The 15,666-nt window shown below is 41.1% G+C and overlaps 1 protein-coding gene across 1 annotated transcript in view; it reads right to left on the reverse strand.

Moving 5' to 3' along the window:
* The window catches only part of LOC126236146 (Golgi pH regulator A), a 115,796-nt gene that overhangs the window by 28,617 nt on the left and 71,513 nt on the right, over positions 1–15,666 (reverse strand). The window contains exon 6 of the mRNA XM_049945229.1: positions 4,126–4,307. Coding sequence (XP_049801186.1) covers positions 4,126–4,307 — 182 coding nt within the window. The remainder of the gene's footprint in view (positions 1–4,125; positions 4,308–15,666) is intronic.

Below are 15,666 nucleotides of genomic sequence, written 5' to 3' on the forward strand. Positions count from 1 at the left end.
AGGCTGGTGGAGTAATTACGTGCAGTGAAGGCTGAGGTGAGAATGGTGGTGTATTGCTGTAATGAGTCTGCATCTGAACAAATATGTTTGCCTCGGATGCCAGGGCTGTATAGGAGGGAATGTTTGACATGGAAAGGTTGGCAACTGACAAAATGTGAGTACTGTTGTTTGTTGGTAGTTTTAATGTGGATGGAAGTGAGTAGCTGGCCTTCAGTGAGGGTGAGATCAACATCAAATAAAGTGGCATGGGATTTGGAATAAGAGAATGTGAAAATCAATTGGGAGAAGGCGTTCAGAGATTCCAGAAATTTCAACAGGTCAGCCTCACCATGAGTCCACATGGTAAAGATGTCATCAATGCATCTAAACCAAACCAGGGTCGAAGACTCGTGGATCCCAGAAAAATCACCTCCAACCAACCCATGAAAAGGTTGGTATAGGAAGGAGCCACTCTGGTTCCCATGGTCATACCCCTGATCTGTTTGTGTGTCTGCCCCTTAAAGGTAAAGTTGATTTAGGTGAGTGGGAAGAACATTGTAGGTCTGGAATCAGGTGGGCACTGACTGAGGAAATGTTCAGCATCAGACAGACCATATCCATGGGGAACATTGGTATAGAGCAGTGGTTCCCAACAGGTGGTACGTGGACCCTCAGGGGTCCATGCGCTATGCCAGAGGGGTCTGCAAGATGCTATTAGAATAAAAAATATATTAAATATATTTCGTATGATAACAGATTTTTTGTTTTGGCCGCTTCCTGCATGAGCAGAGCTTTAGCGGACGCTAACTTTTGCGTCTCAGCATCTTCCTAGAGCCAACTGACACTAGCACACTCAAGGGCAAAACTAGAATTAGATAGAGGCAAATAGTTCTGCTGTATGCCGTTAGACTGCGTGTGCTGCCTCTTTGCAGCTGACAACTGACAGTCACGTTACACAGAAACTCGCATTTCAGATGACAATCGGCCATTGTTAATTTATTGCCAGTGCTTTCACAGACTGTGTTGTTTACATATTCAATATTCTGTATTAAAACAGTAGTGTTTGTAAAGTGTTGTTTTTCGCGGAAGCTACAGATTGCGTAGTTAAAAATGGACTGTCAGTTAAAAAGTGGTTCGTTAAAACGAGAAAGGCCTACATATGAAGAGGAAGATAATGCATCTGATGTTCAAGCAAGTAAGTCAGTGACTCTTGAACCAAAGTTGTCAGTGTCCATTGAACCTAAATCATCGGCGTCCCTTGAAACTAACCCTTCCAAGATCAGTGTTAAGCTTACTGGAAAAATTAGAAAATATAACTCTGATTACTTGGAAATCAGTTTTATGTTCACTGGACCTTAGCAACAGCCTAAACCTCAATGTGTAATTTGATATGAAAGCCTTTCGAACGAGTGTATGAAACCAGCAAAACTCTGGTGCCATCTTGAAACAAAGCAACCAGAGTACAAAAGTAAGTCATTTGATTTTTCAAAAATAAATTAGGAGAGTTAAAAACATATCATAAAACAATTACCAAACACTGTGGTGCACATATAAATGAAAACGCAACCCTTGCGTCTTACGAGGTGGCTCAGCTTGTTCCTAAATGTGGAAAAAAACACACAATTGCTGAGGAACTTCTACTGCCATCAGAAATAATACTTTGCAAGAAAATGTTAGGTGATGCAGCTGCTAAGGTAATAGGAACTGTCCCACTCTCAAATAATACTGTTCAAAGACGAATTACTGATATGGCAGTTAACATCAAAGAAACATTGCTGGCTAGACTTTGCACGAGTGACGTGTGCGCTCTACAACTGGATGGAAGCAAAGACATATCAAAGAAAGCTATAATGTTGGTTTTTGCACAATTCTTATGGGAGGACCAAGTGTTCAAAGATTTTCTTTTTTCATGTGAACTACTGCATACAACAGTAGATGATATTTTTACTGCATTAAATAAAGTCAATGTCTGGCAAAAAAAAAAAAAAAAACAGGACTTCTAGCTCATATCAAAGCAGTGGCCCCTGAGGTGAAATGGTAGACAAAAGATTGCCTGAACCTTTGCAAAAGATACTTTACGAAGTAGTTCAAATCATCAACTACATTAAAACTCGACATCTGAAACCCAGATCATTTTCTTTGTTGTGTAAAGAGATTGGCAGTGAGCATGAGCAACTTCTTACTCATACAGAAGTAGGATGCTTTCTCGAGGTAGGATCTCGTCAAGATTTTTTGAACTTAGAGATGAGGTTTGTGTCTTCCTTCTTGACACAAAGTACGCGGATGTTCTCACTAACTTCTCTTGGCTTTGCTCAGTTGCATAGTTAGCTGATGTGTCTGAACACGTGAATGTGTTAAACTTGAGTTTACAAGGAAAAAATGTAGACATGTTCAAAGTTGCGGATAAGATTAGTGCTATGGTCAAAAAGTGTCAGATCTGGGCATCAAGGATAGAAAATGAGTCACTAACTAACTTTTCTACTTTAAAACAATTCTTGGAGTCATCAGAGGAGAGTTTGCCTGAACAGATCAAGATCAATGTAGCCGAGCATCTACACAGCCTAGCCACCACTTTTAGGGAGTATTTCCCTGAACCTGACCCTGACGACACATAGATTCCATATCCCTTCAGCTATGAAGAAATTGACAAAATCCAAGGCCTCACTGAAGAAGAGCAAGATCAACTTGTGGATCTGCATAACTGTGGTACGATGATAAACATTTTCATCGGTGATAAAATTACAGACTTCTGGGCATCCACACGCAAGGACTACAAGAAACTTGGAGATATGGCAATGAAAAAGATCTTTCCATTTGCAACCACATATCGGTGTGAGTAAGCATTTTCTTCCATGTGTTTCATGAAAAACAAATATAGGAATTGGCTCGACATGTGGTCGGATTTCAGAGTGAAAGTTTCAAGTTGGGAACCTAATACTTCAGATATAATGGACTCAAATGTCAGATTGAACTCATCTCATTAAGAACTGAAAATTAAAACTTACTGTATACTGATGGAGTACTCTGTTGTAAATGTATTTTTTCAAATAAATAGTACCTTGTATGAAATTAGTGTTTTCTTATTTTTCGCACAAGTCTACTCAATGCAATCTCAAATGTAGTACACTTGAAAGACCAATACATTCAAGTTTTAATTTTTTCCTGTCATGTTCAGTTCATACTCAATTTTTATTTTTTTAAGCAGTTTGTTATACTAAATACCCAGATTTGAAGACAAGGATTTTGAGAAATAATCAAAAATTTAACAATAACAATGATGGCTAAATTGAAAAAGCTTTAAGCTCAATATTTTTTCAATAACGAATATGTCAATATTTTTTCAAAGTACCAAAAATATAAAACGTATAAAAAGACTCTCAATTTGGCCTTTTTAGGTACTTGATACTGTGATATGACAAGGTACCAATCATGCTCGATGAGGGGGTTCTCGAGAAAATTTTGTTGGGAATCTGTGGTATAGAGCAAGGTGGTATCAATGGTGACAGGGAAGGAGGGTGTTGGGAGGAGGGGGGGGGGGGGGGGCAGTCACGGATTTCATGGTTGGTATCTTTGATATAGGAGAGGAGTCTTTGTACTATGAGTTGCAGGTGTTGATCAACTAAGTCCGATATATGTTCGGTGGGTGGTTTGAAGCCAGCAGCTTTAGGATGGCCAGGATGATTAGATTTGTGAATCTTAGAAAGAAGGTAAAAGATTGGGGTGCATGTTTTGGGTGGGGGTGAGATGTTCTATGGATTGAGGTGTTAGTGCTTGTGAGGGGCCTGAGGTTTTGAGATCAATTCAAAACACAGGGACGGGATGTTGATCGCAACCGCTGTAAGTAGAGGGCCAGACAGTTGGCGTAGACCTTCACTAACATACTCCTTTCGGTCAAATACTACAGCAGTAGATCCTTTGTCCACAAAGCATCAAATAGATATTTTTCACTGCTATATCTGTAAAGCAGTCACTTGCAGCCATATTTTTAAGTGTAATTACATCAAAAAGCCTTTAAACTGACTCAGCAGTTATGATATACCACACGAATAATTTTAAACTGACTCAGCAGTTATGATATACCACACGAATAATATGTGTAACATGTAACTAACTTAGCTATAATATGTCTACTTAGCTTATACTTACTATGAATATCTTCCACATACAGTAAAGTGAGAAGAAGTATCCAAGGAAGTTGAAATACTTCCCCTTCCATGTATTAGACCACTCAGCTCGTTCCTGCATGTTATGCAGGTCATGTGCTTCCAGAAAAAGCTGCCTGCTCAATTCCTCCAGTCCAGCTATTTCTTGTTTCAGCTGAGACACATCTGAGAATAACTGTCAAGGTCCTTGTAGTGATGATTACAAAGAAGGGTAGGGACAGATTTTTATGTTCTGAAAAGCAGTTTCAATGCGTGAACATGCTCAGCTCTACTAGAAAATGCTCTGTTCTACTACATCTAGTGAAGAAAATTCTTCTTACTAATTAAAATTTCTCAGTGATAATATATACATCAGCAATAATATGTGGAAACCATACAACGCCTATGGCAGTAAATACTGTAACATTTTCATGGTGTCTGCTTGTATATTTTGATTTATGTGTACAATTAGATGAATACTCCTCAACAGGAACAAATTTTTCTTTAATGACAAAATTTTTCTTTGGTTAGTAAGATTTTATATACTCAGTATTTTAGAATATGGATGTCTTAATTTTTCTTTCTACACTGTGTGTTAGTTTGGTTCATAAAATAAGTCCTCTAACTGATTAGATTAGATTAGATTAATACTTGTTCCATAGATCATGAATATGACACTTCGTAATGATGTGGAACGTGTCGGTTAATAAAAGATGTCTGTACAAGATATTACATTACACAAAATATTGCACGACACTAATGTTTAAGTTGTGTCGTGTCCCCCCCCCCCCCCTAAATTTATATCTAAAAATTCAGCCAATGAGTAGAAGGAGTTGTCATCTAGAAATTCTTTTAACTTATTTTTAAATGTTAGTTGACTATCTGTCAGGCTTTTGATGCTGTTTGGTAGGTGACCAAAGACTTTTGTGGCAGCATAATTTACCCCTTTCTGTGCCAAAGTCAGATTTAACCCTGCATAGTGAAGATCATCCTTTCTGCTGGTGTTATAGCTATGCACACTGCTATTACTTTTGAACTGGGCTGGACTATTAACAACAAATTTCATAAGTGAATATATATACTGTGAGGTTACTGTGAGGATCCCTAGATCCTTAAATAGATGTCTGCAGGATGACCGTGGGTGGGCTCCAGCAATCATTATGATTACACGTTTTTGAGCAATGAATACTTTTCTACTCAACAATGAATTACCCCACAATATGATGCCATACGAAAGCAGTGAATGAAAGCAGGCATAGTAAGCTAATTTACTGAGATTCTTATCACCAAAATTTGCAATAACCCTAATAGCATACGTAGCTGAACTCAGACGTTTCAGCAGACCATCAATGTGTTGCTTCCAGTTTAACCTCTCATCAATGGACACACCTAAAAATTTTGAAAATTCTACCTTAGCTACAGACTTCTGTTCAAAGTCTATATTTATTACTGGAGTTGTGCCATTTACTGTACGGAACTGTATATACTGTGTTTTATCAAAATTTAAAGAGAGTCCGTTTGCTGAGAACCACTGAATAATTTTGTGAAAAACATCATTTACAATTACATCACTTAGTTCTTGGTTTTTGGATGTTATTACTATACTTGTATCATCACCAAAAAGAACTAACTTTGCATCTTCATCAATGTGGAATGGTAGGTCATTAATGTATATCAAGAACAGTAAAGGACCTAAGACCGAACCCTGTGGGACCCCGTACTTGATAGCCCCCCAGTTTGAGGAATCACCTGTTGTTTTAACATTACATGAACCACTTATTTCAACTTTCTGCATTCTTCCAGTTAAGTATGAATTAAACCATTTGTGCACTGCCCCCCTCAAACCATAATGATTTAGCTTATCTAAAAGAGTTCCATGATTTACACAATCAAAGGCCTTTGAGAGATCACAAAAAATACCAATGGGTGATGTCCGGTTATTCAGAGCATTTAATATTTGATCAGTGAAAGCGTATATAGCATTTTCTGTTGAAAAGCCTTTCTGAAAACCGAACTGACATTTTGTTAGTACTTTATTTTTACAAATATGGGAGGCTACTCTTGAATACATTACTTTCTCAAAAATTTTTGATAGAGCTGTCAGAAGAGAGATTGGGCGGTAGTTGTTCACATCTGACGTACCCCCCTTTTTATGCAATGGTTTTACAATGGCATATTTCAGTCTATCGGGGAAAACACCCTGCTCCAAAGAGCTATTACATATGTGGCTGAGAATTGGTATCAGAGGTATGCCTAACAGCTGGCTTAGATCATATCTTACTGACCGCAAGCAAGTAGTAGAAAAACATTTTCGCAAAGAAAATAAATCAACAAGACACTATTCTGATTATAAAGCAGTAAAATATGGAGTACCGCAGGGCTCGGTACTGGGCCCCATCCTATTTTTGATATATATAAATGACTTAACATCAACTAACCAGTACCATAGCACTATCCAGTTTGCAGATGACACAAGCATATTAGTCAGCGGGAAGACTGCAGAGATACTACATACAAGACTGTCTGAAGCATTAACAAATGTTGTAAACTGGTTCAACCAAAACAAACTAATAATAAATAAAAGCAAAACAGTAGCATTAAATTTTCATAATGTCATGAGAAACATTGAAGAGGATATAAAAATTCAGATGTCAGACACGGATATTGCAAGTACACAAGGAAAGGAGAAAAGAAAGAAGATGTACAACACAATAACAGGAGAAAGGAAGAACCAGAAGAATTACAAAAGGACAACCAACACTACTATGGACAAAACAGGAAAAGAAAACGACAGTGAGAAGCAAGAAACAGGTAGAAGTGGTAAAAAGAAGAGAGAAGATGACCGTGGCTGACCAACCACGAGACTAAAAAGGAAAAGCCAACCACTCTGCGACACATCAAAACATCCACCCCAAAAGTATTAGAGCACGGAACACAGAGGGACAAAGGACGTGCGTTAAAACTTAGACGAAATAATAAAACCCACTGTCATGTATAAAATGTAAAATTAAATTAGCTGATGAGGTGTTGTCAGCTAAAATTAATGATAACGAGTCTGGTAACTGAAGAGTCCGTTGCAGGGTGGCCAAAGAAAAAGGACAGCTTACCAAGATATGGACCACTGTCAGACGTGAGCCGCACTAACACTGTGGTGGGTCATCCTGGCACAGGAGGTAGCCGTGTGTCACCAAAGCATGGCCAATGCGGAGCCGGCAGAGAACCACAGAGTCCCTGCAAGAGGCCCGTGTGGAGGACTGTCACACGTTCGTAGTCTCATTAGTGGCACACAGTTTGTGGTGCGTGCTGCGGGTTATGCCATTTTATATCCCAGCCGCAAAACCTTGCGGTGTAGTACTGAACACAGGTCAGTTCCAGAGAAGCCAATCTCCACAAGCAGCTTCTGCGTAGCCTGCTTGGCCAACCTGTCGGCAAGTTCATTGCCTGGGATTCCAACATGACCTGGGGTCCAGACAAACACCACTGAACGACAGGACCGTTTCAGGGCATAGATCGACTCCTCGATGGTCGCTACCAAAGGATGATGAGGGTAGCACTGGTTGATAGCTTGTAGGAGTCAGCACACAGAAGAAATGACTCCCCAGGGCATGAACGGATGTGCTCAAGGGCACGAGATGTAGCCACCAGCATGGCCATGAAAACACTGCAGCTATTGGGCAAGGAATGCTGTTCAATATGTCCTCCATGGACATATGCGAAGCCAATGTGAGCATCAGCCATCGAGCCGTTGGTGTAAACCACTTTGCGGCCTTGGTACATGTCAAGAATTGAGAGGAAGTGTCAGCGGAGAGTCGCGGGGTTAACAGAATCTTTAGGCCTATATCAAATGTCCAGGCAAAGCCGCGCCCTACGTGTACACCATGGAGGTCTACGTGAATGGATCTCAAGTATAGGTGGTAAAGGCAAGGACTCCAGCTCTGAAAGAAGGGATCGAACACGAACTGCAATTGGAAGCCCTGACCTGGGCTGCCAATGCGGGACAAGAACTGCAGTGGGTCGGAAAAGGAGATGGTGATTCAGATGCGCAAGAGAACTACGAACTTGTGCCATATAACTGGCCAGGAGTTCGGCACGCCTACAGGGAGCCATCCACAAGGTGCAGTCATGTGCTCTAGCCCACGTTTTGCAGTTTTTGGCTGCAAAGTTGTGTGTTATTCACTTCAGTCGGCGTCCACAAGGACACTGATCACCGGACTCGTCCTAAAAGCTCTTGCCTCTAGGCAATCGTCAGAGTGGTGCACTGGGTCGAGTAAACTCAATGCTGAGGGCGTGGCCAAACCATAAACCACACTCACATTGTCAAGGTGGGATTGAACAAGGGGTCTGTAGAGCTGCAGCAAAGTAGAGCGATCTGCACCCCAGTTGGTGTTGTTCAGGCAGCGGAGGGCACTGAGGTGCTGCCAGCACTTCCGCTTAAGCTGATGAAGGTGAGGAGGCCAAGTCAACCAGGCACTGAAAACCAGTCCTAAGAATCAATATGCCTCCACTACAGTGAGTTGATCATCATTAAGGTATAGTTCTGGTTCTGGATGAATGATACGACGCCGACTGAAGTGAATAACACACAACTTTGCAGCCAAAAACTGCAAAACGTGGGCTAGAGCACATGACTGCACCTTGTGGATGGCTCCCTGTAGGCTCCGCTCAGCAACACCAGTACTGGTGGAGCAGTACAAAATTCAGACGTTATCTGCATACAGAGAGGGTGAGACGGACAGCCCTACAGCTCCTGCTAGACCATTAATGGCCACTAAAAATAGACACTCAATACAGAGCCCTGTGGGACCACTTTCTCCTGGATATGGGGGGAACTATGGGAGGCACCAACTTGGGTAGGGAAAGTACGAAGTGACAGGATATTTTGGATAAAAATCGGAAGCAGGCCTCGAAGACCCCACTCGTATAATGTGGCAAGGATATGATGTTGCCAGGTCATGTCATACACTTTTCACAAATCAAAAAAGACAGCAACCAGGTGTTGGCATCTCGAAAAGGCTGTTCGGATGGTAGCATCGAGGCACACCCTGGCGGAAGCCGCCCTGATATGGAGAAAGTAGACCACTTGACTCCAGGACCCAACCCAACCGCCAACACACCATATGTTCCAGCAGCTTACAAAGAACGTTGGTGAGGCTGATGGGCAGATAGCTATCCGCATCAAGTGGGTTTTTACTGAGTTTGAGCACTGGATTGATGGTGCTCTCCCGCCATTGCAATGGAAAGACGCCGTCGCACCAGGTCCAGTTGATGAGGATGAGGAGATGTCGCTTGTAGTCAGATGAGAGATGTTGAATCATCTTACTGTGCATCCGATCTGCCCCAGGAGCTGTGTTGGAGCAATGTGCAAGGGCACTAAGGAGCTCCAACTCTGTAAATGGGGCATTAAAGGATTCACTGTGGCATGTAGTTGACGAGAGGACTTTCCCTTCCAGTCGCTGTTTGAGAGTGCAAAAGGCTGGGGGTAATTCTCCAATGCAGACACTCGAGCATCGTGCTCAGCAAAGTGCTCGGCAATCGCGATTGTGTCGGTAGATAACACGCCATTTATGTTAACACCGGGAACACCTGTTGGAGTTTGGTACCCGAAAACACATTTGATCCTTGCCCAGACTTGGAAAGGTGACGTATGTCACCCAATGGTCGAGACATATCTCTCCCAACACTTCTGCTTCCATCATTTGATAAGTTGGCGAACACGGGCAAGCAGCTGCTTAAAGGCTATGAGGTCCTCCAGGGAAGGGTGCCGCTTATGCCGCCGTAGAGCTTGCTGATGCTCCTTAATTTCTTCAGTAACTTCTGGCGACCAACAAGGGACTGCCTTTCACTGAGGAAACCCCAAAGAACGAGGAGTCGTGTTTTCTGCCACAGAAATGATTGTGGTAGTAACCTGCTCAACCATCACATCAATGTTACCGTGTGGGGGAGATCCAGCGGTGACAGCAGAGGTGAAAGTTTCCCAGTCCAATTTGTTTAAAGCCCATCTGGGCAGACGTCCATGGGCCTGATGCTGGAGCAGTGACAGGAAGATGGGGAAATGCTCACTACTACACAGTTCATCATGTGCACTCTAGTGGATGGATGGGAGACATCTTGGGCTGCAAATTGAGAAATTAATGACCAAGTAGCTACCATGAGCCACACTGAAACGTGCGGCGGCCCCAGTATTTACAAGGCAGAGGTTGAACTGAGAGAGTAAAGTTTCAACATCTCTTCCCCGGCACAGTGCCAGCCCACAGGGGTTATGGGCATTACAATCTCCCAAAAGCAGGAAAGGGATTCTGCACCATCTGGAGGAATATATACATTGCAGACAGTTATTTCCTGTGTCATCCTTATTCTGACAGCCACAGATTCAAGAGGGGTTTGAAGTGGCACAGTTTCACTACAGACTGAGTTTTGGATAGATCTTTGATGTGCAGCAACATGTACGCTGCATTTTTTCGTGTTACGAAGGTATAAATTCGAATTCCACCAAACACTGCATGTTACTTTCCGAAGCAATGAAATCAAGATTGCGACGCGCTTTTATAAGCCAGTCATAGCTCATGTCACGTGATCTCGCCAGCTGATGACAGCATACGACATGTGATGTAGTCAACCAATAGCAAGATTGCTCTTAAGTAGTGCGAACGCACAAAAAAGAAAAGTTAATGGTTTAAATTAATATACATAGTGTTGCTACAAGAAATACAAAGCTTTCACAAATAATATTGGTCTCAAATATTAATAAAGTGCACAATCCTATGTCCAGATTCGGATGTAAATTTTCTTGAGTACCAGTACTGTATTTCATGTTTGGTTCTTTATTATGGCATAATGCCATACGAACTAGAAGATGGAAAACGTGCACTTGAAATGCAGTGAACAGTTGAAACTAGCCAACAGTGTGAAATTAAACACTTCGTTTCAAATAAATTGACTGCCTCAGCGCAAAAGATTAATAAAAGCCAAATCTCTTAAGCAAACCGACAAAAATAACTTCATTGTTCTGCAAGGCGATTAATGCTTGACTGTCAGAAAGGTGGAAATAAAACCTGAAACTAACAACATATTTTAGACTTCTTTTGTTTTCATTTAATGTGAGAGCAATAAACGAAGAGGAAACAGCAAAATCACTGGAGACTACCAACCTACCCCCAAAAACTCAGACTGCTCTGTGCATCAGGTCCGGATCTATGATATTTCCGAACCGGAGCAATTTAGATAGTGGCGCCCAGCCACACATCTGTAGTCAGAAGTGGGAGAAGATACTACTCATACGCGACTCAACTGTGCATGCACAAGAGCCCGCCCGCAACTGCTCAAATGAATCTAATTTAAACAGCTATCACGTCACGCTCATCGGAGGCAATTTGTATTGGAAGCACTGCATATTTTTCCTAAAGCCTTTGACACACTTTGGTTGGCAAACACTTGTATAAGCACTATGTTTTGTTGTTGTATATGGCGCATTTCCTTTGCGACTTAAGTTTTTTTTTTTTTTTTTTTTTCTCTCGTTCATGTTTTGTTGCTGCAGTATTATTCTGCAGAAGCGGGATACAGTAATATCCTTCATTAGAGTATTGGTTCTTATCAGTCAGAATCACGAAAATTCAACTGGTAACTAAAACAATGAAAAATTCCCGGAATTCTAAAAAATTCCCGGAATTCTAAAAAATTCCCAGGTTTTTCCCGGTTTTCTCCCGGACGAAAAAATTCCCGGGTTTTTCCCGGATGTCCCAGGTCGTATACACCCTGACAATGGACACGATGCACCATGTAAGGTGCCCTTCCCCAATTGGCTCACTCTTCGGGAAAATTTTGAAAAATGGAGGTCAAACCCTACAGGGGACCATCACAAAAAGGCCAAAAGGTGTGAGACTCATTTTAGTCGTCTCTTATGACAAGCAGGAATACCTCAGGCCTATTCTAACCCCTGGGCCTGCAGGGGAGGCGGGGGGAGGGAGGGAGGGTTTCACAGAGAAAAGACAATCACACTCACAACTAAATTTTTGGCCACAGCCTTTGTCCGAAAATGAGAGCACACACACATTCAAACAATAAATCAGACACAACTCATGCACACATGACCTCCATCTCCAACTGCTGCATCAACAGTCTCTGAGAATCAGAGACAAACAAACAACTCCTCATGCCTCCCTGCCTCTTGTCGGCAGCTGCTAAGCTAGCAGCATGAAGTGGTGGCAACACTGCCTGCAAGCTGAGGGAAGTGGTAGAAAGGGAAGAAGCAGTAAGACTGAGAGAGTAGGGAAGCGACACATGTACTCAGCTGGGTCCAGCCAGCAAGGATGCATGACATCTCAGTAAAAAACTGCGAGCTCTTCCTGTAGCATCTTGGATGAACCAAACTGTCCTTCCTGCACAAACTCAATACCCCACGTAGTGTCTGGGTATAGTTATAAGCATTTTGCAACAATAACATGTTATCTTGGCATCAACAAGTGTCTGTACATGAATGGAAAAGACAACTCTTTCACTTCAAAGCTTCATTTTTTAGTGCATCACTGACTTTTGATACTGCATTTGTGATCTTACAGTACAGAGTTTTGTCTTTCAAGTGAAAATGAGTGGTAAGAAAAGGTACTCAGGCAGAGGAGGTACAAAAACATCATATCCAATGTGGTGTCACAGCAGTGTATCATCAAAGTGTCCTAAGAACAGATATGATGCTGAGATCAGATCAGAAGGAGTTAGCATCTCTGCTAAGAAATTGAGAGACAGTGACCAGGATTTTGATGTGAATTACAGATTGAGGTGTAGGATTATAAATTTTCTGCCATTTTCTCTGTTATTTCTCAACATGTAAAACATGCAATGCAGACATCATGTTGCAAGAACAAGTCCTTGAGGCTAAGGCTTCATAATAATTATTGCTTGTCAAACTGCCCAAAACTTGTTACACCAAGTAAAAACTTTAACTGGAATAGTTATGAAATTAACTGTCAAATCGTCCTACTTGGCATAGGGCTAAACGAAATTGTAAAGTTTTATGTGATCTTGGAATTGCCACAATCGATACTTCAATCGTTCTATGATAAACTAGTGGATATGATTTCGATCGCAACAGCGACAGTACGACAGGCCAGTCCTGGAATGGCAGATTAATGGTAAGAGTTTTCAAAAGCATAATTTTTTCATTTGTTCATGTCTACAACACATTCCAAAATTTCAAAAGTGTTTTTCCTGGTATATGATTTTCCAAAATGGCACATGACATAGCTCAAACAATTTCCAGTCTTTTTATTTTAACCTTTAACAACAATTTTGAAATAACATTTCAGAGTGAATCACATAGGTATTAACACTCACCAATTACACAAAAAAACATATTTCCAAAATCACCAATGTGGTTCACTAGCTACACTCATGTAGATTATGTAGAATTTTTTTTTCTTTTCTCCAGATTCAAATTAGCACCAGTTATAGTGGGTGCCACAGGTTGCCTCAAATTCAACATGCTTCAGCAAAATTCCTGTAGTGTCAACATTTTTTAATATTTTCTGAGAAATTTTTTTGTTATGTGCTTAAATATACTGAAGTGCCAAAGAAACTGGTATAAGCATGCATATTCACATACAAAGATATCTAACCAGGTAGAATACAGTGCTGTCAACAGCAATGCTTATATAAGACAAGTGGCTGGCACAGTTGTTAAATTGGTTAGTGCAGCTACACTGGCAGGTTATCAAGATTTAAGTGAGTCTGCATGTTGTGTTATAATCAGCGCACGATCGATGGACCAGCAGCGATGAAGTGGGGATTTTCTCATATGACCATATCACGAGTGTACCGTGAATATCAAGGAATTTTGTAAAACATCAAATATCTAACATTGCTCCGGAACAGGACCCATGATGAATGAATAGAATCGTTCAATGTGACAGAAGTGCAACACTTCCACAAATTACACAGATTTCAATGCTAGTCAGTCAACAAGTGTCAATGAAACATCATTAATACGGGCTTTCGAAGCTGAAGGCCCACTCATGTACCCTTGAAAGACTGCACAACACAAAGCTTTACACCTCACCTTGGCCTGTCGACACCTAGTCTGGACTGTTGATGACTGGAAACACGTTACCTGGTTGGACGAGTCTCGTTTCAAATTGTATTAAGTGGATGGACATATACAGGTATGGAGACAACATCATGAATCCATGGGCCCTGCATGTCAGCAGGGGACTGTTCAAACTAGTGGAGGCTCTGTTATGGTGTAGGACATGTGTAGTTGGGGTGATATGGGACCCCCTGATATGTCTAGATATGACTCTGACAGGTGACACATATGTAAACATCCTGTCTCATCACCTGCATCCATTCATGTTCATTCCAACAGACTTGGGCAATTCCAGCAGGACAATGCGACACCCCACACATCCAGAATTGCTACAGAGTGGCTCCAGGAACACTCTTCTAAGTCACCCTCACCAGACATGAACATTATTGAGCATACCTGGGATGTCTTGCAACGTGCTGTTCAGAAGAAATCTGCACCCCCTCACACTCTTATGGATTTATGGACAGCCCTGCGGATTCATGGTGTCAATTCCCTCCAGCTCTATTTCAGATATAAGTCAAGTCTATGCCACATCATGCAGCGGCACTTCTGTGTGCTCGTGGGTGCCCTACACAATATTAAGCTGGTGTACCAGTTTCTTTGGCTCTTCTGTGCATAGCTCAATAACTACCCCAAGTATTATTTCTCTATCACCTTTCCTTCCACCATAACAAATTTGTCAAGCAAATCTTTTTTATTGTCATAAAGTGGTGTTACCCCATAATCAAAAGAAATATATGGCAAATTATTAATTACTTTGACAACAAAAATCAAGGTGAACTGCAAAACATGAAGTATTTTTCAACTGGATCACATATGATATTCAACATTTCAAAACTATCACCTGTTATTCCATGTCAGTTGGTTCTTAAGAGTGGATTAAATAGATTCCACACATACAGCAATACTTTACTTAAACACATCACATTACTACTCTGAAGCTATGTCAAAGTCAAGTATCAATTGCATTCATGTTATGGGATATAGTTATAATAGGTGTATCATAATAAGAAGTGATATCAAATGGAATGAACACACAAAATTGGTAGTAGGGAAAGCAAATGAAGCATGCAGACTTTGTAAGACATGTAGTTTATCCTCCACAATTATATTATGCCACATGAGGACGTATTCATTTGTATAAACAAAGTAGAAAGCTATGTCATTAACGCAGGAATATAAACGTGGCAACTAACTCTGAATGCCAGCATCACTTTTATTTGAGTTCTCTTGTGTGAACTTTCACCAACTGTTGTACTGGCCACGTATTCTCTTTATTTAACATTAGAATCAGTCTCTGCAGGGTGCTTACTCGTAAATATTCATAGGAAAGATGCTTTTCTCTTACGCAATTGCTTTTGGCAGACGCTATGGAACTGTGTGGCAAAAAGGTATTAATAAATATCACAAGTCCAGTTGTGTTACAGTGTTTCTGTTGTTGATCAGCCAATGAATCGTGAAAACTGAATG

The sequence above is a fragment of the Schistocerca nitens genome, chromosome 2 (genome assembly GCF_023898315.1).
Source record: "Schistocerca nitens isolate TAMUIC-IGC-003100 chromosome 2, iqSchNite1.1, whole genome shotgun sequence".
In the NCBI taxonomy this organism is placed as follows: Eukaryota; Metazoa; Arthropoda; class Insecta; order Orthoptera; family Acrididae; genus Schistocerca; species Schistocerca nitens.